This window comes from Conger conger, chromosome 17 (assembly GCF_963514075.1).
Source record: "Conger conger chromosome 17, fConCon1.1, whole genome shotgun sequence".
NCBI classification, from domain to species: domain Eukaryota; kingdom Metazoa; phylum Chordata; class Actinopteri; order Anguilliformes; family Congridae; genus Conger; species Conger conger.
The window spans coordinates 21,790,908-21,818,567 of NC_083776.1; the positions used below are offsets into that span (position 1 = coordinate 21,790,908).

Below are 27,660 nucleotides of genomic sequence, written 5' to 3' on the forward strand. Positions count from 1 at the left end.
TTTGACAGAAAACGTGTTGAAGTGTGTCGAAGATATTGACACATTATTTTTGAGAGAGAGGGCTAAATGGCTAAAATGCTCATTTAAAAGAGGACAACCCAGGTTCCTGAGGGGAAGCAGAAAAGCAGCGCGCCAGTGGAGATAAACATACAAACAGGTGACAGAACGGCAAGTGCTTCCCGGCCTCGACCACACACACCCGCACACACACACACACACACACACACACACACACACACACGACGGTCACAGGGCTCACCTGACCACGCTCTTGCTGCAGGCCAGCTCGTTGACCAGGAAGGCCAGCACAGAGGCCTTCTGCATGGGCGAGTGGGCCTGGAAGGCCTTGGTCCGCAGGCTGTCCGTCACCTCGGCCAGGTCTGTTTGCCCGCAGTGGGCCTCCATGTAGATCTGCAGGATCTCAGACACGTTGTCCCGGTTTATCCCCACGTTGGTCAAGTGGTCCCCCAGGGCTGTTTTGGTCTACATAAAAACGGGAGCAGGTTGGAGCGACAGCTTTCTTTATCGGGAACATTTCTCGTTTTTAATACCATATATGGCAGCGACAGACCAGCCTGTCATCCTCCAGACTCCTTTGAGGAATACTCGACTGCCAAACAGAAGCGTGACTAAAACCGTCAGATTAGCACGGAGAAATTGCTTTAGCGATGAACTACATTTCCGCCCTCGCCGAATTAAGAAGAGCTATAAACACACACCCTGGAAAACAGCAAAGTCAAGTCATTAAAGCGGGGCAGGGGACACGCCAATAAGAGCGGCTTGGGTCTTCTCAGGAGAACTGTGCCACTGTGCCCGCAGCGTGCCCCACTCAGAGCTGGACTAACTTCAATTCAATTCAGTAATTTCAGTGAAATCAAACTGAAAACATAACTTAAAGAACATTTTCTGCCAGTCAGTTAATGAGCTGAATTGAAGTTAAGTTTCCTGAATTGACTGAAAATCCAGAATTTATTTTGTTCGTAACCTGCCTAGTGGCTAAGGTGTTTGACTAAGACCTGGAAGGTTGGTGGTTCAAGCCCCAGAGTAGCCATAATAAGATCTGCACAGCTGTTGGGCCCTTAACCCCACATTGCTCCAGGGGGGGATTGTCCCCTGCTTAGTGTAATCAACAGTAAGTTGCTGGGGATAAAAGCGTCAGCTAAATAACAGAAATGTGCTGAAATGAAGGGGAATGAAGGGGACCACCCTACCCTGTGTCCGGGGGGCAGGCCCGGGTCGCACACGGCCGCAGACAGCATGCGCACCAGCAGGTCCTGCACCTCGCCCATGCACTCGCCCACGTTCAGCAGGCCCTCCTGCAGCACGCTGAGCGGGGGCACGTCTGCGCTCACTTCCAGGCCCAGCACCTTCCCGAAGCTGCGCAGGAACTGCATCACCATCAGGCAGTCCGAGAACGAGCTGCCGGGCAGGACCAGGCCCGGGATCCGCGACAACTCCGGGAGAGGCTGGGGAGAACACGGAGGTTTAGACTCCCGACACAACCGTGTACCCGCCAGGCGCGGTGCGGGGAGAGGCTGAGGAGAACACGGAGGTTTAGACTCCCAAAACAACCGCGTACCCGCCAGGCACGGTGCGGGGAGAGGCTGGGGAGAACACGGAGGTTTAGACTCCCGAAACAACCATGTACCCGCCAGGCGCGGTGCGGGGAGAGGCTGGGGAGAACACGGAGGTTTAGACTCCCAAAACAACCATGTACCCGCCAGGCACGGTGCAGGGAGAGGCTGGGAGAACACGGAGGTTTAGACTCCCGAAACAACCATGTACCCGCCAGGCGCGGTGCAGGGAGAGTCTGGGAGAGGGACAGCACATTTTCATTTCTCTAAATAACTGCATAAAGGACTCCTGCGTCAATGTCTGCAACCCCGGTGCCTTCACAACAACACAACATTACACAATACCAATGTCCTTATACACGGGCACATGGGGGCAGCCTGTAGCCTAGTGGCTAAGTTGGTTGACTGGGACCCAGATTGGTTCAAACCTCAGTGTAACCAGGATTTATGTAACATAAGGATACATAAAATCTTACGTTTATCATTTACTTCGCATTCTCACACTTTTACACACACCGACTGTGGCCTTGTGATATTGAAAATGTGCCTGGCTGTTTGAGGCACTGATTTCCTGACCAGAGTTATATAATTTGTTATAGATAATAATAAATAACCTGATCTGCATCTCGCTGCTCGCTGGAAAACAGTCTAAAGTTCTGCTCGAGCCATGGGCTTTGATGGTTCAAGCTCACCACTGAGAATATTAATGTGAGCACACGGGGGACAGGTATGCAAAAAAATAATTTTTAAATTCATCTGCACAACTTGATATTTATGTTGTCCTGCTGAAGTGCTCAAAGATGTATTTATCTTGCTGAAATCCTGAGAAAAGGGCTCCTAGAGTGCTCTACTCCCAATGGCCACTTGATGGCAGTATTCTGCATGAATGCCGCACCTCATTTAGCCATTTACATTTGCACCCGTCACGGAGAGGGTTTATATTCATGAAATATGACACATGAAGGATGCATGGCGATGACAGAGCTCCAGTGTTTACCAAACCCGTGTTTAGCCGTGATGCACAGTGTAAATAATGGGAGGACCGAGCGTGTTCTTGGGAGACACTCCTTTAAGCCACACAGCCAGACCAGCTCAACCCCCGTATTAATTATATTTCCACAGATTTCCTCAGCTATACCCAGCGCAGTGACGGTACAATAACATTTGTCTCGATAACATTCATTTGTTTTCGTTTGTTGCGGTTGAGTCAGTTATAACGGGATCACCTGATGGTCCTCCAAGCACATGTCTTCATTGGGCTTCTTCAGTTCCCTGGCAATCTCCAGTTCCAGCCTTCTGAGCTCCAGTTTCCTCTCCTTGTTTAGTCGTTTTTCATCCCTCTTTTCCTGCTTTAAACGCTCCTTCTCCTGGGGGCAAATCGGGGGCATGTTAACAACGCGTGCTATCGGCGCTGCCGCAAACAGTCATGTCGAGGATTATGTTATTAGAATTCAGGGGAACGCCTCGAATACGCCGCAGAACTTCCAGAGGAAAACGCTGGATTCACAACCCCCCGCCCCCCGCCCCCCGTCACACACACACACACACACCATATATTTAAAATAAAGCGTAAGAGAGAAAAATGAAAGGAATAGAAACCGGTTAAGGGTTTCAAGGAGATGCGGGCGATTCATTAATCAGGTACCTCGGCCTTCTTCCGTGCGTCCACCGCCTTCATCAACATCATGTGCTGCCTCCGCCTCTCGCGCTCCTATTGGAGCAGAAAGAGCCTGTCAGGGCGGCGAGGCGCGCGCTCCAACGGCCTTCGACACCAACATGAAACACGACGACTCAACAAAGCACATTTAGCGAGGAGGGGGAGAAACAAAAAGGAACGGACAGAGAAGTCGGGGTCAATAACGGTCAGGTTTGTGTGCGGTTTAGTTGAAGTTCGGACGTTGGCGTAGCCACGGCCCGCGTTAAAAAGGGGAAAAGCAGCGGAGGTGAGGACAGGGCCCGGACAGAAGCGTACGGCGGAGGGTTACGCTCGGCGCCGACGCCTCTGCGCAAGCCAGCAGGTGCGAAGCAAAATGGCCGCCTGTCGCAGGCCGGCTAAACTCTACATCTGCTTCTGATAAAAGGAGGTGTGAATTCAACAACAACAACCCAATCTGTTAATAGAGGAAACGGGATAAAAGTGATATGCCCATGAAAGCATATACTTCCAAAGCCCTACTCATCAAATAATAAGCTTTGACGTGCCTTTGTGTGAAAATGCTTAAGGTTTACCAGGTGGCTCTTAGGAAGAAAACGGCCTCCAGGGTGCTTCTAGAACCAGAACAGACTGGGTTCGTGGTAATGCTGCTATTGGGCATTACCACATAGCTCAGGGGATTGACAAAATATAGGGAACACCTCAACTATCGAACATTAAACAAATAAAAAAGACAATGTCTCTGAGATGGAGACCTTCCTCCCTGGTTTTGAGACCTGAACTGGGACTAAATAAGGAAAACACACGGAGAGGCTAAGTGTGATGTACAAATAACAGCAGTAACTGATCATATGGACGAGGGGAAAGTGCGACTCTTTAGACAGACGCTGGCTGTACGTCCAGGCCAGAACTCAAGCACTTCACAGTCACTCAAAAACAAAAACAATGCAATGGATGACTTGTACATGACACGTGTTCTTTCAAGACCAGAGGAGTGCTGCCGGCTTTGCCGCCTTTTTCGCACGGTTTGGAGGGAAAAGGCGAGTCGGTCGAGGGAGCCCTCCGTCTCCGAGGGACACACAGAGCAGATGTATACGATGCACTGTTGCTGGAAAGCCATGCAGAAGAATGTAGTATGACAGCAGCCAAGGCTACGCTTTATGCATTGCTATGACAACCATATCACAACCAGTACACGATGCGGTGTTAGATGTACAAAAATAAACATACCCATACCATATCTAGTCTATGCCTCTCCAACTCCTGGGAGAAAGAGTTGGCAAAGCATTATGAAACAGAAATCACAGGAGTTATTTAAAAAAAACAAAAAAAAAAAACAAGTTTATAAGAAAACACCCCCCAAGATTACCCCCAAACCAAAAGTATGGAAATTACCAAAAGAAAAACCATGAAGGATTTAATAAAGGCATTATAAGGAGAGCCCTCTTTCCAAATCATTTAAAAAGAGGAAAATAGTTTAAGCTTGGAGTCAGATGTGAAGTCGGATGCTTTGACGGGGGCTTACCTGATGTTTCAACATGACAGCCTGCTGCCTCCGCAACTCCTTCTCCTTCAGTAAAGCCAAAAAGGGGAAAAAAAGATAACAATTAATTTAAACAATTTAGTCTCATATTAAGACACCCAGATAACCTTATAGCACAATATGGTACATGCATAATCAATTGCATGTAATCAGCTAGCATATAGCTCAGGTACAAATTGTGAATTCTTAACAAATTGTGAGAGCAAACCTCTATTCTGCACTTATCAGTCTTAACCAGATAACAGCCTTCTGCATGAAGAAGAGAGTAAAATGGTGGTTGACTGGCTGTGCTACAGTGAGCCATTTCTGTCTGTTAAGGCCCGTCCACACCAAGAACGATAACTATAACAATAAACACATTACTTAAAACATCCTTCTAACTCAAGAGCCACACCACAACTATAAGGACACAGTGATGAACGATATCGTTGGGATCACTTTCAGAGCCATTTTTTCCAGCTGCATGAGCGATAGAAACACCAATAACCAATCAAAATCCATACAAATGTACAGGGCGTCGCGTTCAAAATGGCGATTTACAGAACGTCCATCGTTCATCAGCGTGGACGCTCACGTGGTTATGGTTACAGTTATGGTTTATAGTTCTTGGTGTGGACGGGCCTTACTCTCTGCTTCTCTGTGTGTATAATGCTAATAACATGAAAGGAGGCAGAAGGTCTTCTCTAGGCCACACCCCACATAGACCTCAGTGAGTTCAGGCAGCGCAGCAATCAGGGAGATGAACTGTGAGAGTGGGTATGCAGGCTGCCGGTGAAAGGCAAACGCTTTGCGTTCGTATTATTGCAACCATGACCTTTCCCTCTCAAGTCTCCACAGTCCATTTCAACTAACCTTTACTCGCTTCTCCGCCTCCAAAATTTTGGCAGTTGCTGCTTCTTCTTTCTTCTTCCTTTTGGCCTGCGAACAGAAAGCAGGCGATAGATAGACTGAGTCATTTTACCCAGCGCAATCACTGCCCTCACTCTGCGTTCAGCGAGCAGTTCTCTCCCCTCCTAACTGTGGGTATCTATGAGTACGAATGGATGTTTGTCACGAAAGTCATGGGTGTCAGGGAATCTGTGATTTTCCATGACATTCCCCGTTCCCTGTGATTTCCCAGATTTTTAGCCCTTTAAGTGTCTTTTTTGGATGGTGAATTTCAAGCTTGCCATTTTGCTTTGAATAGGTCTGAGCATTTTGACCATGTTGCCAAAAGCAAAGAAACAAAGTGAGACAATGCATGCAGATTGTGGAATGCGGTAGGATCGAGATTCCTGCCCTTGTCAGACATCCGTAAAATGACAACTCCCGTCAGCAGTGTTGATGCCAGGCACTTCTTCCCCAGTAACTGATTGACAGTGACAACAGGAGCACCATCAAAGACACGAACCTCGCAATGCACAACATGCGGCACAAACTTTAAATAAATAAAAACAGGCACAGAGTAATTTTACAAACGCATATTAGAGCTTGCTATATTTCTAACAATATTCCATGAAATTAAAGGAAAAAAGCATGCTCTTTCTCTCTGTGATGGACTATAGCTATTAACTGTGCCAGCCTATCAATGCATTTTAATGGTAGGTTATTTGTTCAAAGTGGCAATTTAAGTTTTTGAAACGTCAAGCATTTTTTTTTTCCCCGTTGCTACAGTTGCACATGTTATTTTAATTGTTTCACGCTTTTGTATATGAAATATATTATTTCATTTAAGAAATTAATGTTTTTTAAAACAGTCCACGATGTTTGCTGCTTTCTGTGACTTCAGCCAATATCTCTCATGACAAACCCCCAGCCGTAATGAGTAATGGTGGCATAATGAGTGGTATAATGGTGGTGGGGAGGTCTCTGAGGGAACGGGGGGGACAGGACTGTTCTGCTGGTATGTGTGCACTGTGGGAGTAATGCATTTTTACAGTTGTGCAGTGTGTTAAATAAGAGAACATATTAAACACATTTATTTCAGAACAATGATAAACCCACACGTCTGTCTGTCAGTCTGTCAGTCTGTCTGTCAGTCGGTGTGCCACATAGCTCTACCCTTTCTACTATTTGCTAACGTGCCTGCATTCACACATTTGTAAATTCCCAAAAATGTGAAAAAAAATCCTCTTGTTTGGAGCTCCAGCCAGCCAATTAGTAATGGAGAAATGGGGAAAATTATTAGAGCGAATCTAGTCTGGATCTCCGGAACTCATGATCAACTCCAAACTCTTCCATTTCACGTCTTGGAAAAAAAGATGGGAGCAGCAGAAGACAGCAGAAGAATAAATTATGTGCATTTAAATATGTGATTAGCAGCTGTGAGAAATCCTGTTGAGAATGGCTTGCCAACCGTGTCAGTTCAAATTTGATTTAGGCCTGCTAAAACACTTTGGAGCTTCAATAATTGTATGTGTATGGAAAATAGCTTTTTCCACCTACTTATGCTTAACTGTTGCCATTGTCTGATAAAAAAAGAATCATTTATGTACAATTTAACCACGGTCTGAAAAGGCAAGAGCAGGCTCTTAATATTCAATAGCCATCCACTAAAACCAATTTACAATTTAGCATAATTTTACATGTACATTACCCAGAATGCAACAACATAATTCAGGAACAGCTCCGGATACATGTAAAATGGTATTTCCAAGAAAGCGCATGTTTTAAGATGAATTCTGCCAAATGTAACCCATTTTGCAACACACCTCCAGAATCTGCTGAGCCCTAAGTTCCTTCTCCATTCGGATTTGCTGAATTCGTTTGATCTTTTCCTGCAAAAAAGCAGAAGTAAATGGAATATTATATTAGGTGTATAATAATACAACATTTAATAGAATATCATATGCATAAACGTACATGATGTAAGGGTTTAGTGTCAAAGCATTGTCTCTGAAAATGCAAAGGCACTGGAGAGTCTGTCGTTTAAAATGGAGAAAATGGCTGCACTGAACAGAAGACACATTTCAAAAGACATTTGTTCAAAAGACAGACCTTCCACTAAAGAAAAGGATTCATACATTTACATTGGAAATGTAGAGCTTTTCAACTTTTAACAAGACTTCTAAACTTTACTGCTTGTGTATTGTGTAGTGGAAGATAGTGAAACAAAGCGATGGAAGCTGAAGCCTGTACCTGTTGTTTCAAAATCTTGATTTGTTCCTTCTGCTTCCTCTTCTCCTCAGCAGCCATGATTGCTGAGAGAGAGAGAGGGAGAGAGAGAGATAGAGGAAGAGAGAGAGAGAGAGAGAGAGAGGGAGAGAGAGGGAGAGAGAGGGAGAGAGAGAGATAGAGGAAGAGAGAGAGATAGAGGAAGAGAGAAAGAGAGAGAGGGGGAAACAGAGAGAGGGGAGGGAGAAGTGGGGTAAAGTTAGCGGTTTCCTCATGGCCGGAGAAGCAGAGGACTGCAGTACAGTGGCACAGAGGGCTCTACACACCTTGCTGTTTTCGGGCCTCTTTGGCGGCTCGTGCCAGAGCCTGCTTCTCCAGCTTCCGCATCAGCTTGATCTGAGCAGCCTGCCGGGCGATTTCTGACAGGACATAAGGGTCAGAACCATGTGAAGCTCACTCAGTCATGGACGTTATACTTCCTCGGGTTTCCTCCAGTGACAGTACTGTGTGTATACGTACATGTTGTTTACAGTTTTAAATGAAAATCAAATCATTACATTACATTTAGCTGACGATTAGACTAGAGTGAGCAGGGGACAATCCCCCCAGGAGCAATGTGGGGTTAAGGACCTTGCTGAAGGGCCCAACAGCTGCACTGATCTTATCGTGACTTCAACCTTCCAGGGCCCAGTCAAGCACTTTAGCCACTAGGCTATAGGTTGCCCTCAATACTATCCATAACATCCATCAGTGGAAATTCACTATCTTGTTTTCCGCTTCCCCAGAGCTAGCGTATCTACGTTTGTGAGGTGGTGTTAGGAGATGGCCAGCAGGGCGGCGCTCTTCACCTTGGGCCTCCAGCTTGCGGAGGAGCTTGGCGCTGGGGGGGCCGGGGGTCTCGGCCTCGCCCACGTTCGGGGGGCGGCCCTTCCTGCGTCTGCGGGACCCCTCTCCCTGCCGCTCGGAGCCGGGCAGCCGGCCCCTGCGGCCGTCCAGGGCCAGGAGGTGAGGGATGACCTCGTCCTCTTTCAGCAGGCTCCACTGCAGCCCCTGAAACACAGAGCGGGCCTGTCAGCGCCTCCACGCCCTGCGCTGCCCACGTGGAGCAGCACCTCCCCCCCCGCACAGTCCCCCCACTTTACTGCACAGTCTCACTGTGTGAGCAGCCTTTAACACATCCCCCCACTTTACTGCACAGTCTCACTGTGTGAGCAGCCTTTAACACATCCCCCCCACGGCACAGTCTCACTGTGTGAGCAGCCTTTAACACATCCCCCCACTTTACTGCACAGTCTCACTGTGTGAGCAGCCTTTAACACATCCCCCCACATTACCCATGGCACAGTCTCACTGTGTGAGCAGTCTTTAACACATCCCCCAACATTACCCACGGCACAGTCTCACTGTGTGAGCAGCCTTTAACACATCCCCCCACATTACCGCACATTACCCACGGCACAGTCTCACTGTGTGAGCAGCCTTTAACACATCCCCCCACATTACCCACGGCACAGTCTGTGTGAGCAGCCTTTAACACATCCCCCCACATTACCGACGGCACAGTCTCACTGTGTGAGCAGCCTTTAACACATCCCCCCACATTACCCACGGCACAGTCTCACTGTGTGAGCAGCCTTTAACACATCCCCCCACATTACCCACGGCACAGTCTGTGTGAGCAGCCTTTAACACATCCCCCCACATTACCCACGGCACAGTCTGTGTGAGCAGCCTTTAACACATCCCCCCACATTACCCACGGCAGAGTCTCACAGTGTGAGCAGCCTTTAACACATCCCCCCACATTACCCACGGCACAGTCTAACTGTGCGAGCTGTTTTTCAGAGAAATAAGAATTTATCCAACTGTGCCAGCTACTTTTTACACATCCCCCACCCAATTCACACAGCACAGTCTCAATGCCAGTTTATAGTCCAGCGACAGAGCGTTGCTTAAGTGAAATTGCAGAATGTCCAGGAACGTTCTACGGCTGCTCAAGGTAGACTGGTCGCTGTCCTCAGCGAAAAGTATAAACGCACTCCAATCGGCCAAATTTATACCGCTACGTTCCGTGGCTGGACTATAAACCGGCATTAACTGTGAGAGGCGCTTTGCACACATCTCTACTGGGCATATCTGCCTCTGCTGCCTCTTTGGGCAGGAGAGCTGACCGCCGGGAAGAAAAGACACAACATCTGCTGATATCTGCTTTCACAGGGCCGCAGATGTGACTGCGCCAGACCCAGGCTCTCAGAGGGGGCTCTGGGCCTGCCACTCTCACGATTCTGCCCCATTTAACGGCACTTCTGTCCCCTCCTTACGTACAGAGACAAAACTGCAGCCCTAGGCTGATGGTGGGGGAACGGGGGAGGAAAGGGAGGAGGGGGGTGGGGGCTAAGGGGAAGAGGGAGCATCCCTACACTTTAGAAAAAAGAAGTGAGAGATCTAGCAATAGATATAAAAACAGTCACCTGCAGTCCATCTCTGGCTTCATAGAAGTCACCAACCCTGAATTTTGCACTGAAGCTAAAATTATCGCGTGTGATGTCACTTATTCCATTTCTGGATAGATACTACAGAAGAGAAGATAATGGCTTTGGTGAGACAGGATATCCAGCGCTTCGGGCAGAGACTGTAATGTGAGACAGTGAAAGCAGGCAGCCTACTGTACAGGCGACAGCTGCCGACTAAAAGGCTACTGTGGCCCCAGCAAGCTCTGGGGACAATCCACTCGCACATTGACTTGAGTCATAAATCAAATCATTACGTCAAATTTTATTTTTAAAAAATCAATTTAAAGGCCCGCTCAGTAATTTCTACAGAACGTTCAGTTTCTTTTTGAAGAAAATGATGTGGATGGAAACTAAGTACCTCAGAGGATCATGGTACTGCTAGTATTTAACATCTTGCTGGGCAACTGAGTCTTTGTTACTGCTGCGGTTTGCATAAGCCTATGGCAATGTCAAGCACATCTGAGGTAGTTAGGCATGGTTTATTTGGCGAAACATTAGTGAAATATTATTTTTGATGTCTTACCTAAGGAGTGAGTAACAAAAAATCTGTTATTACAAACAAAAACAAGGAACTGGTGTCGGTCTTTACAGTTATTTTTATTAGGAGAACAATTCTACACTATTATACCATAGCCTCGACTTTTTGCTCATTCTAGGCCATTAGCATTATATTAGCCTCCGAAATGACGGAGTGGGCCTTTAAATGTGACTAGGGATAAGGAAACAGGTACTACAACAGTTAACAGAAGCAGACAGAGCAAGCAGCACATGAGCAGGTGTAGCCCCCCAGGGCAGGGGGGAGAGGGGGGTACCTTGACGACGTCGGGGTACTGCCGTAACTTCTTCCCACAGGGGGTGTAGTAGGACACGTCGCCCTGCACGCGCCCGTTTAGGGTCCGCACACGTGTCTCTCTCTGCCACCTGATGAGAGAGGGGAGACAACGATCACATGACACAGCCCTCCAATCAACAAGGCCTCAGCTGACCGGACACTCCCCCTAAGACACGTCACACCAGACCTGGGTATAAATTGTGTTTGTTTCGGATTCAAAAACATTTCTGTGCTCTGTTGATCTTGCCTGGTGCATTTGAGCCTGCAAAGAGGAGCAGATGGCTGGGGTTTACACTTGTGTGATCATTTCATTTGTTCCAATACACCAGGCAAGCTGAGTCAAACGCAGAAAAGTATGTGAAACCAAAACGCATACTATTTGAACCCAGGTCCATCTCAGACAGGGGCGAAAACTGGCATTGTGGGCAAAATCGTATGAATAATAAAAATAAATATAATAATAATATTGCTTTTAAAGTATCACATTTACAGCTATGTTGGCACTTCATTTCAGTGTTAATTGTTACTTTGTTATTTCTGTGGAAATCCCCAGGCTCTGGGGGAAGCAGTGTCACCATGTTTTCACCACACCATTACCCACTTAACCCGAGCGATAAAGTGAAGTGGAACATTATTATAATATCATTTTCAATTTCACAGGTGCAAGTGTGAAGGTGACACATAATTGCACAGGACCAGAGAAAATGTGTATATTGCATCCAAACAAAGTTTGCAGCAAGGTTAGCTGCTTACAGCGTTGAAAACAGGGAGCGGACACGTACGTGGACAAACTGTCTGTGGACATTCGGGTTCGAGCGTATCGAAGTGTTTCAATCTTTATCGATTACAATTCCCATAATGTTTGCTTGCAAACAACAATGACATCTTTCATGGAAGAAGTTCAGGTATGACCGGTGTCCACTCAGGGTCCGCTATGTCCACGTAGACCCTACTATGAAATGACCTTAAGATAACTTACATACAGTACAATTATATTTCTTAATTGATCTTACAGTGTTTCTTAAGTGCTGGCCCCACTACAGACCCAGAGAGACACACCCCACGGTGTCTGTGACTGCAGATCTACTGTGAATGAGATCTTAACCGCTGGTGTTTCTACTCGGATTCTACTTGCCACCCCAACGAGTCGCTAATGATAAAATGAGACGCCGGAGGGAGACTGGGCACACACTGCGGACTACCTCAACAGCTTCACCTGAACACTGAGCACACACTGCGGACTACCTCAACAGCTCCACCTGAACACTGAGCACACACTGCAGACTACCTCAACAGCTTCACCTGAACACTGAGCACACACTGCAGACTACCTCAACAGCTTCACCTGAACACTGAGCACACACTGCAGACTACCTCAACAGCTTCACCTGAACACTGAGCACACACTGCGGACTACCTCAACAACTCCACCTGAACACTGAGCACACACTGTGGACTACCTCAACAGCTCCACCTGAACACTAAGCACATACTGCGGACTACCTCAGCAGCTACACCTGAACACTGAGCACACACTGCGGACTACCTCAGCAGCTCCACCTGAACACTGAGCACACACTGCGGACTACCTCAACAGCTCCACCTGAACACTGAGCACACACTGCTGACTACCTCAACAGCTTCACCTGAACACTGAGCACACACTGCTGACTACCTCAACAGCTTCACCTGGGGAGGAGAGGTGAGTAAGCTCACACAGTTTGGCATTTGACAAAGATTTATAGCAGATATTTAAAACCAGGGTCCCTAACACAGGTTAAGTCTGGCCGTGACATATTCAGGTATTGGTACCAAACAGAAAGAAAGTAGCTCAATTTCTCTGCGTGGCTAACAATTCTGGTTCTGGATATTATTTAGGTACACCAGTCAGCTTTAATAACCACGTTTACAACGGCGAAGTAGTAAATGTCGTTCGCAGGTCAGTCATTTGAGTATTCAAATGCAGAAATCCAGAATACAAAATGAGACCAATCCTTAACCTTTATTAGTAACTATTAGCTTACATTTCCCAGCAGCCCAGAGAGTTTCCATAGTAACAAACGGAATGCTTTCTGATCTGCCATCTTCTCTGTGTCATGCTAACAGGATGTGCTTTCACCCTCTACATTTCTCCCCAGATTAATCAGCAAATATTGATTTTCAGCACCTAAATGTCTCAGCTAGAGTCAGAGTGTCTGCATACGTCATCTGCACACATTTAAAGAGATTTTTCACTCTGAAAGCAGATAACAGGCTGCAATTTTCAGCAATGAAGCCAAATATTAGTAGTCCCTGAGACATACTGTTCAGTGTAAAAATGAGTATTTTTCTGATTAATTGAAGAATGTGGATAATCAGTTTTGGGGAAAAGGAGGGAGGTCTGTGCAGTACTTAATCCTCACAGATCCCTGTGACCTCATCAGACTGGGTCCAGCTCACGCTGAGCTGTGGAGAGAGGGGCCCCGCAGAGAATAATGATTCTCATTGATCTGGGCGTGGCCATAGCTCAACCAATCAAATGCCCACGGAATGTGGTCTCCGACGGAGATGGTGATGGTGTGTCTGAGCCCCCAACCCCCCCCCCCCCGCCCCCCGCCCCACGGTGCAAACCCAGCCCATCCTGAATGTGCGCTGAGGGGTGTGGAGCCCCGGCAGTGTACCCCAATTCCAGCGGAATCCTCAGCTGCCGCTCATCCGTCACTCTCCGTCGCTTCCTGGACCCTGAGAGAGAGAGAGAGAGAGAGAGAGAGAGAGAGAGAGAGAGAGAGAGAAAGAGAGAGAGAGAGAGAGTCAGTCAGTCAGTCAGTCAGTCAGTCAGTCAGTCAGTCATCATCATCATCATCATCACACAGCCACATGCCCTGGCAAACAACCTGTCCAAATAATGGCCTGTTCCCCATAAACACTTGTGTTTTTAGTGACATGAGACCCCCTCTTTTTTTTCAGCTCAGGGTTTGCCATCCCTGGTCCTGGAGAGCTGCAGAGCCCACCAGTGTGCTTGCTGGGTTTTATTTTCACCTTAAAATCAGCAACCGATTTAGACCCAAGAAACAAGGCGAGGTGAGTTAACCTGTGTAAGCAACTGTTTTAATAGATCAATTAATGCTGAGTAAACACAAAAGCCAGCACACCCTGCGGCTATCCAGGACCAAAGTTTAGCCTTAGATCAGCTATCCTGGTTCCCAGGTTGTTCCTCCAGTGACAGTACTGTGTACGTGTATACATACCAGTGCATATGTGGACATGTGGGTCAGTGTTTAATGAGAATTAATTCAATTAATTCAATTAATTCAATACTACAGCACATCTCTCAGTGGAAATTCCCTATCTGCCTCCCTAGAGCTAGATCATCTGCACTTGTGAGGACACGTCTCACTGGACTGTCAAAGATCACATTTTGTCCTAAAAGCGTGTCCTTTTAATACGGGGCAGAGTTTGGACGAGAGCAGACTCCAGCCAGAGGCAGTTTTTACAATGTTCACACCACGCTTGTCATCCCTACATGACAGGAAACACTGCTTTATTAGACTCTACTTTGCATGGGCGTCATTAATGACACGAGCAGGCCCCCCCACAGGGCTCATACACGCGTGGCGTCACGCGATTGGCCGCGTGGTGTCCGCGGTTACCTGCGGGCATGCTCAGAGAGTAGGAGGACGAGGGGGCGCTGTGATAGGCCGAGGCGCCGGCGCCCGTCGCTGTGGGGGGAGCGGTGGAGCTGGGGGTCTTGATGAGGTTGAGCGGGGAGCAGTCGGAGGAGTGGTTGGAGGAGGGGGTCTTGACCAGCTTCAGGGGCATGTTTTCCCCCGGGGGGTCCACCTCCATCACGCTGCAGTCCTTCCCATCGCCCTCAGAGCCTTCAGAGTTGCTCTCCAGGTTGCTCTCCGATTCTGGGAGCAGAGCGGGATGGGAGCAGAGCGGGTTATGGTGGATAGGTTGGGCACGGGCGTCTGCCCAAAGATAACTAATTTCATTACAATAAACCTTAGGGCGGCCTGTAGCGTCGTGGTTAAGGTACATGACTGGGACCTGTAGCGTAGTGGTTAAGGTACATGACTGGGACCCGCGAGGTCGGTGGTTCGATCCCCCGTGTAGCCACATTAAGATGTGCACAGCCGTTGGGCACTTGAACAAGGCCCTTAACCCTGCATTGCTCCAGGGGAGGATTGTCTCCTGCTTAGTCTAATCAACTGTAGGTCGCTCTGGATAAGAGCGTCTGCCGAATGCCATTAATGTAATGTAATGTAACAAGACCAGGAGACCAGAACCAAAACTGAAGGAATTGCTTATGACCATATTCCATCAAAACATCACACTGCAAGTATGATTTTGGGCAGCTATTAAGAGTGTGTAAACATGAAATAACATAGTTACACTCATAATAACTTTGCCTCACTATGATTGTACCTCACCACTATAAGCCTGGGAAAAGCAGGGCTATTCCAAGTTATTTGTATACCGATTCAATATCTTGACCTTAGAATTATATAGTTCTAACTGACATTTCTGACAAAAATAGTGTAGTACAATGGTTGAACCATTGTACAATTTGTACAATGGTTGAAAATAATCGCATCAATTTAGTGAAGATGGCTCCAGTGTTTGGTGAAGGCAGCTATTCAAACAAACAACGGCACACAGGGAAGTGGTCGAGCAAGGAGGCGAGGCAAACACATCAGCCTCCCGTGTCCCGCTGTGAGGGCCATGCCCTGATGCGGGCTCTGCTGCAGCAGCGTGTTGTGACCTTGGGATTATACGGTCCTATCTGTGTCCTGAGATATGGAGCTTCAAAGCTTCCACACCCTAACACAGCAAAACTGAAATGCAGGGCAGTTCTTCATAAATCAAAATGACCGACACCCAAAAGTTCAACAAAATCGCATCAAATTGGCCTATAAACATAATTATAACAACTAATTTTTGTCAAAAATGCCAGTTAGAACCCTCTCAGGTCTTGATGTGCTGTCCCCAGAGGTCGTGGAGACCAGCGGGGAGGGCGCACCTGATGGGCTGTCGTCCGAGTCTTCGTCAGAGTCTTCCTCCTCGTCCTCCTCCTCCTCCAGCTCATCTTCGGCCGAGTCGTCCGAGTCTCTGCTGCTGGTGATGTCCGACTCCGCCGCGCGGAACATCTCCACCAGGGACTGCGCCAGGTGGCTCTGGGATAGGGTCCTCCCGGTGAGAGGGGCGAGAGGGGGGGCGGCGGGCGAGGCGGAGAGCCGCGAACGCACCACTGAGACGCCGGCGGCCGGGGGGGGCGGGGCCTTGGCCCCCGTGCTCAGGTTGACGGGCGAGGGGCAGGAAGCGCTGGGGGCCGGCGGGAGGAGGGGTTTGTCGGGGCCCCTGGGGGCCAGGCCCCGGGGCTTGGTGATGAGGGCCAGGGGGGCGTCCTGGACGGCGGTCTGGATCACCCCGTTACGGTGCTGCCCCAGGAGCGTGTTGGACAGGAAGAGGTTGGAGTGCTTGTCCGGCAGGAAGCTCAGCTTGTGACCGCCGAGCGACACTTTGGGAGCGGAGAGGGATGATGTCATCAGCGCTTTCTGGGCCTTGAAGAGGTCCTGCTGTTTCTTCAGCTCCGGGGAGAGAAAGGGCTGGAACAGAGAGGAAGAAAGAGGGGGAAAACATGCAATTACAGGAGCTGTCATTTCACATTAACGCTGCCTGGGAAAGCAGGTGGCTAAAGTACAACATTTAATATTTTCTTAGAAACTGTGTCAAATCATTACCGCTGGAAATAATTGAATGCTGCAAAATGGATACAACACAATGGCGGCGTTGTACTGAATAATATCGCCGAAAATTAGCTTGTGTACATTTTCTCTATTAAAATCAACTCAAAATTCACAACCATTTATGAAGCAAGAATATGTGCCACAATTCTATTAATAATTAATCACTCGTGTTTTGCTGGTAGCATGATTTTATAGGCTTCCCAGGCAACATCTCTGACAGATATAAAGACTACATATGGATTTATCATGTTGTTGCAAACCCTGAGGTCTATGTTGACGTGTGGTTTTCTAGGATTTAAATGCGAATCCAATCGTCTTCCGGGGACCATGTAATACACTGTTACCCTACGCAGACCGCAAAAGGTCTGCCATTTGACTCTTCAACAATAATTGCATTGATAAAAAAAACAAGCACAATTCTTTCCCTTTGATAACAACTAGCTTCCTGAAGCAATAGGCAGTTAATTGCTTGTCTGCTTTGGAGCAGTAATTCCAATAAAGCTAAATGCACTGTCACTTCCACTCATGTACACAGACCGCCCTGCCCCAAACACAATCAAACTGCTGACAACAGCCCTTAGACGTTTCAGTTTCACTTTCACCAAACCCACTGACCTTTTCAAATCCTGGTGTCACAAACAATGAGAGTCACTGAGTAACTGCACATATTATAATAACATAAACAAAGAACAATTATGGCCATGTTATGTTAAATAATAGGAGAGGATAGGGATTGGTCTTAATATTTTAAGATGAAGAACTTTTGTGTGTGTGTGTGTGTGTGTGTGTGTGTGTGTGAAGCTGAACTTAATAAAACACACATGCTTGAATTAGGCCAGTGTTAACCAACCCTGTCTTGGAGATCTAACGTCCTTGTAGGTTCACTCCAAACCTAACAAAGTACACCTCATTCAACAGCTAGAACAGGCTGCCCAACTCTTCTCCTAGAGATCTACCATCCTGAAGGCTTTCACTCCAACCCTAACAAAGTACACCTCATCTAACAGCCAGAGATCTCTTTGAGCTGCCAAACAGCAGAATCTGGTGGGCCAAATTAGGGTTGAAACTAAAAACTACAGGCCAGTAGAGCTCCAGGAACAGGGAGCTCTGAGCTGAAGACCAGGCCAGCAGAGCTCCAGGAACAGGGAGCTCTGAGCTGAAGATCAGGCCAGCAGAGCTCCAGGAACAGGGAGCTCTGAGCTGAAGCCCAGGCCAGTAGAGCTCCAGGAACAGGGAGCTCTGAGCTGAAGCTCAGGCCAGCAGATCTCCAGGAACAGGGAGCTCTGAGCTGAAGACCAGGCCAGCAGAGCTCCAGGAACAGGGAGCTCTGAGCTGAAGACCAGGCCAGTAGAGCTCCAGGAACAGGGAGCTCTGAGCTGAAGACCAGGCCTGGGGAGCCTCACCGGCTTCAGTCTGAAATCGGCGATCTGCGCGAGGGGGTCCTGGAGCAGGCTGCGGCTGGAGCTCCTCACGCTCTCCGGGGAGGGGGCGGCGTGCGTGGGGGAGGGGGACAGGGCGAGGGACAGGGGCTTGGGCATGGGGGAGAGGGAGTTGGGCGAGGCCTCTCTCCGGGGCTGGGTGACCAGGGCCAGGGGCTTGGGGCAGGCGGCCAGGCCGATGGCGTGGATGACGCTCTGGTGCTGCCGCAGGCTCTCCTCCGTGGCCTTGGAGCTGGGGAAGACCAGCGGGGCGGGCTGGGGAGGGAGGTGGGCCGGGGGAGGCGCTTCAGTGGGGAAGCTCTTCCTGTCCTGTGGCTCCTCCTCCACAGCCCTGGCTCCGCCCTTCTTAGCCTCACTGGGGCTCCGCCTTAGAACCTGGGGAGAGGGCGGGGTTATGCAAATTATACCTCATGAGGCATACTGCCCACAAGAGAAATGCTCCTAATTCTTCATTGCCAATCTCACGGATATCATTCAATTATTATCATATAATTAATAAATGCATTTAAAAAGTAATGTTAAGTAAAAGAAGTAGCTTAAAAAATTGCCAAGAATAAAACCAGAAAATTTCATAATAAATTAATGAAAGTGAATTAAAAGGGTGAATATCTGAAAGCCTATGACTGCAGTAATTTACATACACTAACCTTTGCCCGTTAACATTTAGTGAGGGTTCACTTTTTGAAAACATGAGCGTTTGAGCTGTGACTGGTCAAAAACAGGGCCCTGAAGCTCGCAGACCTGCAGAGGAAGCTTACCTTTCCCTTCCTCTTCTCTCCCGCTTCCTTTTCAGAATCTGAGTCCTCGCTGTCGTTGGTCTGATCCTCATCCTCTTCATCATCGTCCTCATCATCGTCGCCCAGGTCCTCGGAGTCGCTGCTGCTCACGCCTTCGCTTGACGTGCCCGAGGAGGAAGCCGATTCGCTGTCGCTGTTGCTGGAGCTCTCCACCGCCGCCTTGCCGAGCTTCTGGAAGAGGAAAGAGCGCCGTCAAAACACACAACGCTTCCACCTCTACTGAACAGCAACACACAACACCTCCACCCCTACTGAACAGTACAATCACACCTCCACCCCTACTGAACAGTACAATCACACCTCCACCCCTACTGAACAGTACAATCACACCTCCACCCCTATTGAACAGCTATGCATAACACCCACACCTCTACTGAACAGCTACAGTCACACTTTCACCCCTACTGACCAATTACGCACAACGTACCTCAACCTCTACTGAACTACAGCCCCAACCTGTACGAAACACCAACACCAGCAACAGTGTCAGTTGGCTCGGTTGGGCCTCATCACCTTGTCTTTTGTTTTGCGGCCGTGTTTTTCCACCGTCTGACCGCTGTCCAGGCTGCTCTTCTGGATCCTGCTGGCGGAGGTGGCGGTCTTCTTCATCCGCTCAGAGAGCGCTGGAGCCGGGGGGGTGGCGGGGGTAGAGCTCCCCCTTGAGGAAGCAGAGGTACCGCTCCCGTTCACTGCACCATTCACCCCTGCGTCAGAAAGCAGAAATCAAGCGTCACACCCTCCAGCAGGTACGCCGAACACTGACGATGACACGGCAGCGATGTAACAAGAAGCAGGCTGACAGACTGCCATCAAACGGAGAACCAATACTCAAAGGAAAGGCAGTAAGAGAACTGCAAGTCTGTAAATGGTACCCTGCCTATGTGAGCGGTGAAAAGGCTGGCTTTTATCAAGCGCTATTGAGCACCTGTAGGGGAAGTGTGACAGCACTCTCAACAGGAACAAATAATCTGTGAGTGTGTCGCAGAACACTTTCACAGTGAAAACTTTTAACACCTGCTTACATTAATGATTAATACAATTACATCTCTTACGTTTGCCTCTAGGGTTAATTAAACATATTTAACATCACAAATTTGCCCAATAAGAATTTTGACCGTTCTTTTTTTAAATACGCGGTTATAGCATTGATTCTGGAGGGCAGGGACACAAAGTTATTGTGGAATACTCATTCTGTACAGTAATAACAGAGAATATTAACTATGATGAGGAATGTTAACGTTTGTGAGGTCCCGTGCAGATATACCCTTGCTGCTGCTTCGGCCGTTGGTGCTGGGGGTTCGGGAATGGAAGGGGCCGGACTCGTGGTTCTGCACCTGGGGGGCAAACATGGGGGGCAGGCCCAGGAGCGGGGGGAAGAAGGGGGTGGAGCCGTGTCCATGGGCCTCAGAGCTCCGCCACCACTCTGAAACAGACGGGAGAGAAACGCAATGCATCAATACGGCTACTATTCACCAGCTCAGAGCCACTGATACTATTCACCAGCTCAGAGCCACTGATACTATTCACCAGCTCAGAGCCACTGATACTATTCACCAGCTCAGAGCCACTGATACTATTCACCAGCTCAGAGCTACACCTACTATTCACCAGCTCAGAGCTACTGATACTATTCACCAGCTCAGAGCTACTGATACTATTCACCAGAGCAGAGCTACTGATACTATTCACCAGCTCAGAGCTACTGATACTATTCACCAGCTCAGAGCTACTGATACTATTCACCAGCTCAGAGCTACTGATACTATTCACCAGAGCAGAGCTACTGATACTATTCACCAGCTCAGAGCTACTGATACTATTCACCAGCTCAGAGCTCCTGTTACTATTCACCAGCTCAGAGCTACCGTTACTATTCACCAGCTCAGAGCTACCGATACTATTCACCAGCTCAGAGCTACTGATACTATTCACCAGAGCAGAGCTACTGATACTATTCACCAGAGCAGAGCTACTGATACTATTCACCAGAGCAGAGCTACTGATACTATTCACCAGCTCAGAGCTACTGATACTATTCACCAGCTCAGAGCTACTGATACTATTCACCAGAGCAGAGCTACTGATACTATTCACCAGCTCAGAGCTACTGATACTATTAACCAGAGCAGAGCTACTGATACTATTCACCAGCTCAGAGCTACTGATAATATTCACCATCCTATCTGAACACAAAAAAACCTGACATGGAATAGACCTAATACAGTATATAATCAAATAAAATATATTGATATAATGAGAAAGATCACAATAAATTGGCAAACTATAAATTTTATTTACTTTCTTTTCAGTAGCAATTGCATTCCACTATCTTTGTTTGTTTCTTTATTGTCATTATATTATTATTAACAAGCTGACAGTTATACATTCACAACACATTAATGGCCTCTTCTAAAAGGTTTGTTCAGTTGTTAAACTGAAGAGATTTTGAACATTTCACTGCTGCAACCTTCTCAGACTATTCAAAACAGAAAAGCAATGTTTTAATTTGTTACTCTGTGCCCAGTGACAAAATAATAATCAATTAACAACCATTTCTGATAATTGGATACAAGTTAGTGACTAAATGACGTTTTTAATTAGATTCTTTAAATCTTACTCATTTGAAATGAACCCATATTGCTGAGCTTGACAAATGAGCAAGGTGACATTCCCGTGTGAATCCAAACGCATAACCGAGTGTGGCAGCCAAGAGGCGCAGCATACCGCTGAACTCTTAAGAGTATCGCCGGTCGTGCACTCTGCTGGGTCACGGTAATGGTGACCTCTGTGTGGATCCTCCTCCCATAAAACCCAGCCCCACAAAGATGCCAGTCATTCTGACGTTTAGCACAGTGAGGAGGGCGCATGTGAGCAGGCGCACAGAGAGGCCCCTCCCACCCTGAAAGCCTGCAGAAGCTTCTTCATTCATCGCTGCTATTACAGGGCTTCAGAAACGAGAGCCGCCCACGGCTTTCCCTGCCTGAAAGCCACGCTTACTCCATTTTGATCCACATGGCCTCTACAGCGAGTTAGCAAACGCAGCATTTTTTCCAAAAGTGGACCTATTGACCGAGTCCATCAAAAAGATACGTTTTTATCTTTTTGTGGTCGTATCTGGCTTTTCTTGTACCGGTACGAAACCCTATTGATATCTGTGTGAGAACTCAAGACTTTGAGCGGTGTGTGGTTTTGGTGAACTCGTTAAGAGTGCAGCGCTCTCCGGTTATTTCGGGCCCCTGACGGGGTGGTTTCGGGCGGCGGGTCAGGTACCTGGAAAGACGCTCAGCTGGGGGTGGGCTGCCAGGGCTGCACTCACACCGAGGGTCCCCAGGCCCCCGAACTCGGACCGGCCGGAGCTGGACGTGTACAGGCCGAAGGCCGGGTGGTTGACCATGGGGAAGGCACTTGAGACCGTGGACAGGCTGAAGGTCTGATCGCTGCCCGCCCGGAACAAGTGTCCTAGAGAACCAAAGACAAACCCAAAGGAGACCGTTTATTTAAAGCCAAGATGCTGCAAGGAGCTAAAATACCGCAGCTAAATAATTCATCTCAATGTATGTTAAAAGTTTAATACCATAACATCTCCCCACAGAGTTAACAAACTATAGTTAGTAGAAGAATGTTTTATGCATTATCAATAAAGGCATTAGGCTCCGTGAAAGACAAAGGCTCCTCCAGATTCCATTTGATCTGCTTAAACAAAGCTGTACAAATACAAGACACAGATTCAGGGGTCTGGGATTTCTCTCCGAGGGAATTTACCATGCATATTTCACGACCTGCACACTCACGTGTGTTTGAAAATGAATTGAAAAATCCATCTGCACTCACCATTACCTGAAGTTAGCTAATGTGGCCAAAAATAAAATGTGGTCAAAATGTTATTATTTTGTATCATGTTACATAGCTATGATGTAGTTTTTAGTTTTTTTTCTCTAAGAACAGAAGCTCATGTATAGCCTTCAGCAAAATGTATTCTTGAATATAGTGACATACATTCGACAAGTCTTAATGTACCTCTTTTCTGCACATAACCTTTATGCAAGCAAAGCACAGCTTGCATAACAGAGCAGCAAAAACAATCACGTGTTCTTCGCGGACACGTTAAAATATGAATAAAAACTGCAGCTATCAGGGTCAACGTGCTAGATATTCCAATTTGAATGTTTTCAATACGCCCTCAACGGCAGTTTCTACTTTTACATCTTTTACAGTCAATAAAACACAACTCCTGTCCCGAGAGCGCTTCATCATCATCATCGGCGGCGTGGAGAAGTTTGTGCGGCTCGTTTAGAAAGGCTTTCTGAATAAAACGTCAGTGTGAGCGGTCCGCGTTGGCATGTCGGGGTCTGCTTGTCGTCTTCCAGCTCAGTCAGATACATTAGTGCGGAAACATATTTCATGCAAATTCAATTTTGTAGCACAGATGGAGAAAAAGCTTGCGCATGCTGTTCCAACAGTCATTCAATGTGCCAGGTAATACGCACACATACAAAGTGATGACTGAGGGAATTTCATTTATTTCACAGAGACTGTGGGAGACGCAGAATGGGCAAAGGGCGTGAAAAATGGAGCCCTACAGATCTGTTTCTCAAAACGCCATAATAACTAAATGTACACATCAAACACAGAGCGAGCGCTTCATTCATGTACATATTTAACATTTCAATACAGCGCTGCTATCATGTCGACATTTTCACCCTGAAAAGCAGCCATACATTGTCCGCATTTGTTTATTTATTTATGTATTTTGAATGATTGTGTGGAAAAAGCAACAGCCAAATAACGGAGGGGAAAAAAAAAAACAGATCTGAAAAATGGATTCACAAGTGCTGGAATGCTGAGACTGGCGGACAGATCAGTGTTTGGAGGGGGGGGGGGGGGGGTGTATGAGTGTGTGTGGGAGTGTGTATGGGGGGGAGGGGGGGGGGGTGTATGAGTGTGTGTGGGAGTGTGTATGGGGGGGAGGGGGGGGGGGGTGTGTAAACCTGCTTACAGTGCCCAGGCTGCTGTACTTGGCCACAAATGAGCCAGGGCAGTCCAAAAACGCTTCAGCAAAATAAATACAGAAATACATAAAATACAAATAAAAACCCTTAACAAGGGGGAATTTGTTCCTTTACGGAGACCCCATTTCATGCACACTTCCCTTCCTGTTATAATGAAGCATTTATAGCCTGACACCAGGTTTGCAACTGGCCTATTAAGCAGACCACTGGGGGTTAACACACCCACTGGTGCTGCTGCTTCTTGGAGCACACACGGAATAGCTGTGATCCATGCAGGCCACTCTGTCCTTTACTGTACAGGACGTTTCAGAATGTCTCCTGAACTTCACAACACAACACGGCATCAGAGCAACATTCACGCAGTGCAAATAATAACAAAATATGAAACTATCACAGAAACGCACTCATTTAGAATGAAAATACAGCTTTTTTTTTTGTCGTTTTCATTTAGTCCGACACCATTGTTGTACGGATCTGGCGGAAATAGCAAGCAGGCCAGTTAAAGCAGGAATAAGGCATTAAAAGACCATCAGAGGGACTGCATTTTCCCTGATTTTGAGTCAAATAGAATATCATTATATTTCCTGTTCATTAAAATGGAGCCCTCAGGAAAACCACAAACAGTAAGGGGGAAAATAAGTAAATGGGAACTTGAGAAGATTCAACGTATTCACCATTTAGGCCTACACAGTATATAATTTTATTTAAACTATACATATTAGGCACTGTATAGATAAAGTACAGATATGAGGAAATTATGATTTTTTTAAAGAGGTATGAAAAAAATAAAAATAATAAAAAGCAAAATGTATATTTCATCTAACAAAGCTGCTCGTTCTAAACCTTGAGGAAGGAGCTACAAGCGGAGATGAGAAGAGAGAGAAACAAAGAATCTCAGATTGCCAACAGGAGAGGAGACCCTTCCTCAGGAGGTACAGAAAGGCTTCATTGTGCTGGCTCCGTGCCCGTTTACATCCAAAATGGAGATCTACACACTCAATCTAATTATAATAAAAGGAATATTTAAAAGCTGGCATCTGAGAATGGGGCGGCTGATACGGAGATAAATGAGGGAAAGTATTATCCGAAAGGCCAGCATCCGCTCCTATACGTGGCTGTCCAAGTAACCGGGAATGACATCTGCAAATGCCTTTTTAATATTAATGCGCTTCCAGCCGCAGAATAATTAAATCAGACTTCGGAGGAGAGCGAAGCGGACATAAAATTACACGATACTTCCTGCGCATCACACTGTGTCAGACCCAACTTTCTTAAAAGCCTGTTTTTTAGGAGGATTCCGCCAAATAGTATTTTTTATTTATTTTTTTTTATTTTTTTTCAGAGCGGGCCGTAATTTCACAAAGAGATTAGCGTTAATTGCATTAGCGGTTTGACAGCTAGCAGAAATGGGAAACGCCGCGGCGTTCTTTCACAAAGCTCTGGGCTCCGTCCGTGAGACCTAAGACCACGGCACGGCAGGACTATTGTTCAACAGAGAAGACTTGCAAAACTCTCATGTAGAAGTACTTTTATAGATTTTTTATTAAAGGAATTTAATTCCAAGCTCAACTAGTTCAAGACGACTCCCGCACACTGAACCTTTATTGAACCGCTGTATTATATACTCGTATAATAGTTTGAAAATTTGAAGATGTGGCATTGTGCTGTTAAGTCAGCAAATTAAGAACATGCGTAACAAGGTAAGAACATCCACTGGCAGTAATCTTCGGTTCATTATCAATTCATTATCACACCTCAATCTGAACCGCACTCCTACAGAACTGATCTTAACCCACTGTGGTGATACGTTCCGTGAAGCTATCTGAAAAGTATTTTGGAGAAATACGAGACTAAGTTAAGGAGGTACTAAAGTATGCACTGTACCACAGGGGTTCATGTGTGTGTTGGCATGTGTAATTCAAACACAGAAGAAAAGGACGGTCAAGAAAATCAAAAACAGATTTTTTTTGGATGTCTTCCGGCTTCATACAGGCCAGATGTGCATGGAAATCTCATAAGAACACAGCTGACTTTATGCTTATAACCACTAGGTAACAACAGTTACTTATTGCGATTCCGGCATTTAATTCAGCGCAACATCCAAAATTGCTTATCTACAGAATCTTAGAACACGTATGGCGAAGGACGATAGCTTGTTTTATGCATGAGAAAAGCAGTAATGGGTTCTTCATTGTAACAGCATGAAGTAAAAAAATTCAGGAAATGTTTTCTGCTCTTCTTATCATAAAAGGAGAAAAGAAAAAAAGAAAAATTCACAAATCAGTTTGGAAATTTGCATGTTATTTTCTGGTCAGGGTAATCTGACAGCTTACGCATCAATGCTGCCGGCCGCGTAATGGCTTTGACCACAATTAGTATTCAAAGAAAACAGGGGGATGTTAGCAAGCGCGCACTTTCTGTGCGGCTGACACAAATGTCAAATCACACGTGCTAAACCGGAGCTAAAGGTTGTCAAGAGACATCTGAGCAGGAGCACGTCTTACAAAGGGCTTTTTAATTGTTTGGTATTCATTAATGCAACGGCTTTTCAATTTCCACACAAACTGTCGGAGTCAAGGAGAACTCCCAGCTGAAGGTGAACATTACATCAAAACACTTCAGTTTAAGCCTAAAGTAGGCAAAGCGCAATTTGCATGAGCGCGGCAGCATATTAATTTGCGCCGAGCGGTGAGTATGTTGGTTGAAATTTGTCATACGTGGACAAGGAGAGCGAGTTCTCGTAAGACTGCGCGAATGCAGCGTGTATGCACACGTGACAGCAAATCTGAGAGGAATATATGAGACTGGAAGAAGGTAATACGTGATACACATTTGCATGAATAAAAATACCTACGTACGCCGTGTTTGTGTGGGGGGTGTGCACGCTGGGGGTCTGTGTGTTAGCCTTCTGGAGTGGGTGATTCAGGGAGAGTGCGCGAGCGTGCATGCATGCTTGAGTGAGTGTGTCTTTCTGTCTATATTAGTGTGTGCGCATATGTATGAGTGAGTGCCTCTGCGCGTGTTCGGTTCCAGCAGAGCCTGTGCGTGTGTGTGTGTATGTGTGTGTGCTTGCGTGTGTGTATGTGTGTGTGCTTGCGTGTGTGTCTGTGTGTATATGGGTGCATGTTACCGACGACGTCTCTATATGTCATCATTTCTAACAGAACATGTGCATGTGTGTGTGTGTGTGTGTGTGTGCGCGCGTCTGTGTGTGTGTGTGTGTGTGTGTGTGTGTGCGCGTCTGTGTACATACGGGTGCATGTTTATGCATATTGCCGAGAACAGCTCTGTATGTAATCATTTCTAACAGAACCTGTGCATACATGTGTGTGTGTGGATCTATCTATATACAGGTGCATGTTTATGCATATTGCCGAGAACAGCTCTGTATATAATCATTTATAACAGAACCTATGCATACGTGTGTGTGTGTGTGTGCGTCTGTGTATATACAGGTTTATGGTTGTGCATATTACC

General features: G+C 46.9%; 1 protein-coding gene across 1 annotated transcript in view; it reads right to left on the reverse strand.

Annotated features, from left to right (window-relative positions):
* LOC133116948 (bromodomain adjacent to zinc finger domain protein 2B-like) overlaps positions 1 to 27,660 on the reverse strand; it is an 85,067-nt gene that overhangs the window by 12,238 nt on the left and 45,169 nt on the right. Inside the window, exons 4-24 of the mRNA XM_061226980.1 lie at positions 22,445 to 22,633; positions 20,439 to 20,597; positions 19,688 to 19,878; positions 19,136 to 19,345; positions 18,342 to 18,752; positions 16,212 to 16,797; positions 14,839 to 15,099; positions 13,870 to 13,930; positions 11,190 to 11,298; positions 10,336 to 10,437; positions 8,713 to 8,914; positions 8,191 to 8,283; positions 7,889 to 7,950; positions 7,462 to 7,527; positions 5,624 to 5,689; positions 4,754 to 4,798; positions 4,459 to 4,491; positions 3,220 to 3,285; positions 2,801 to 2,941; positions 1,212 to 1,466; positions 260 to 483 (exon numbers count right to left, since the gene is read on the reverse strand). Of these exons, the coding sequence (XP_061082964.1) occupies positions 260 to 483; positions 1,212 to 1,466; positions 2,801 to 2,941; positions 3,220 to 3,285; positions 4,459 to 4,491; positions 4,754 to 4,798; positions 5,624 to 5,689; positions 7,462 to 7,527; positions 7,889 to 7,950; positions 8,191 to 8,283; positions 8,713 to 8,914; positions 10,336 to 10,437; positions 11,190 to 11,298; positions 13,870 to 13,930; positions 14,839 to 15,099; positions 16,212 to 16,797; positions 18,342 to 18,752; positions 19,136 to 19,345; positions 19,688 to 19,878; positions 20,439 to 20,597; positions 22,445 to 22,633 (3,532 nt within the window). The remainder of the gene's footprint in view (positions 1 to 259; positions 484 to 1,211; positions 1,467 to 2,800; positions 2,942 to 3,219; positions 3,286 to 4,458; positions 4,492 to 4,753; positions 4,799 to 5,623; positions 5,690 to 7,461; positions 7,528 to 7,888; positions 7,951 to 8,190; positions 8,284 to 8,712; positions 8,915 to 10,335; positions 10,438 to 11,189; positions 11,299 to 13,869; positions 13,931 to 14,838; positions 15,100 to 16,211; positions 16,798 to 18,341; positions 18,753 to 19,135; positions 19,346 to 19,687; positions 19,879 to 20,438; positions 20,598 to 22,444; positions 22,634 to 27,660) is intronic.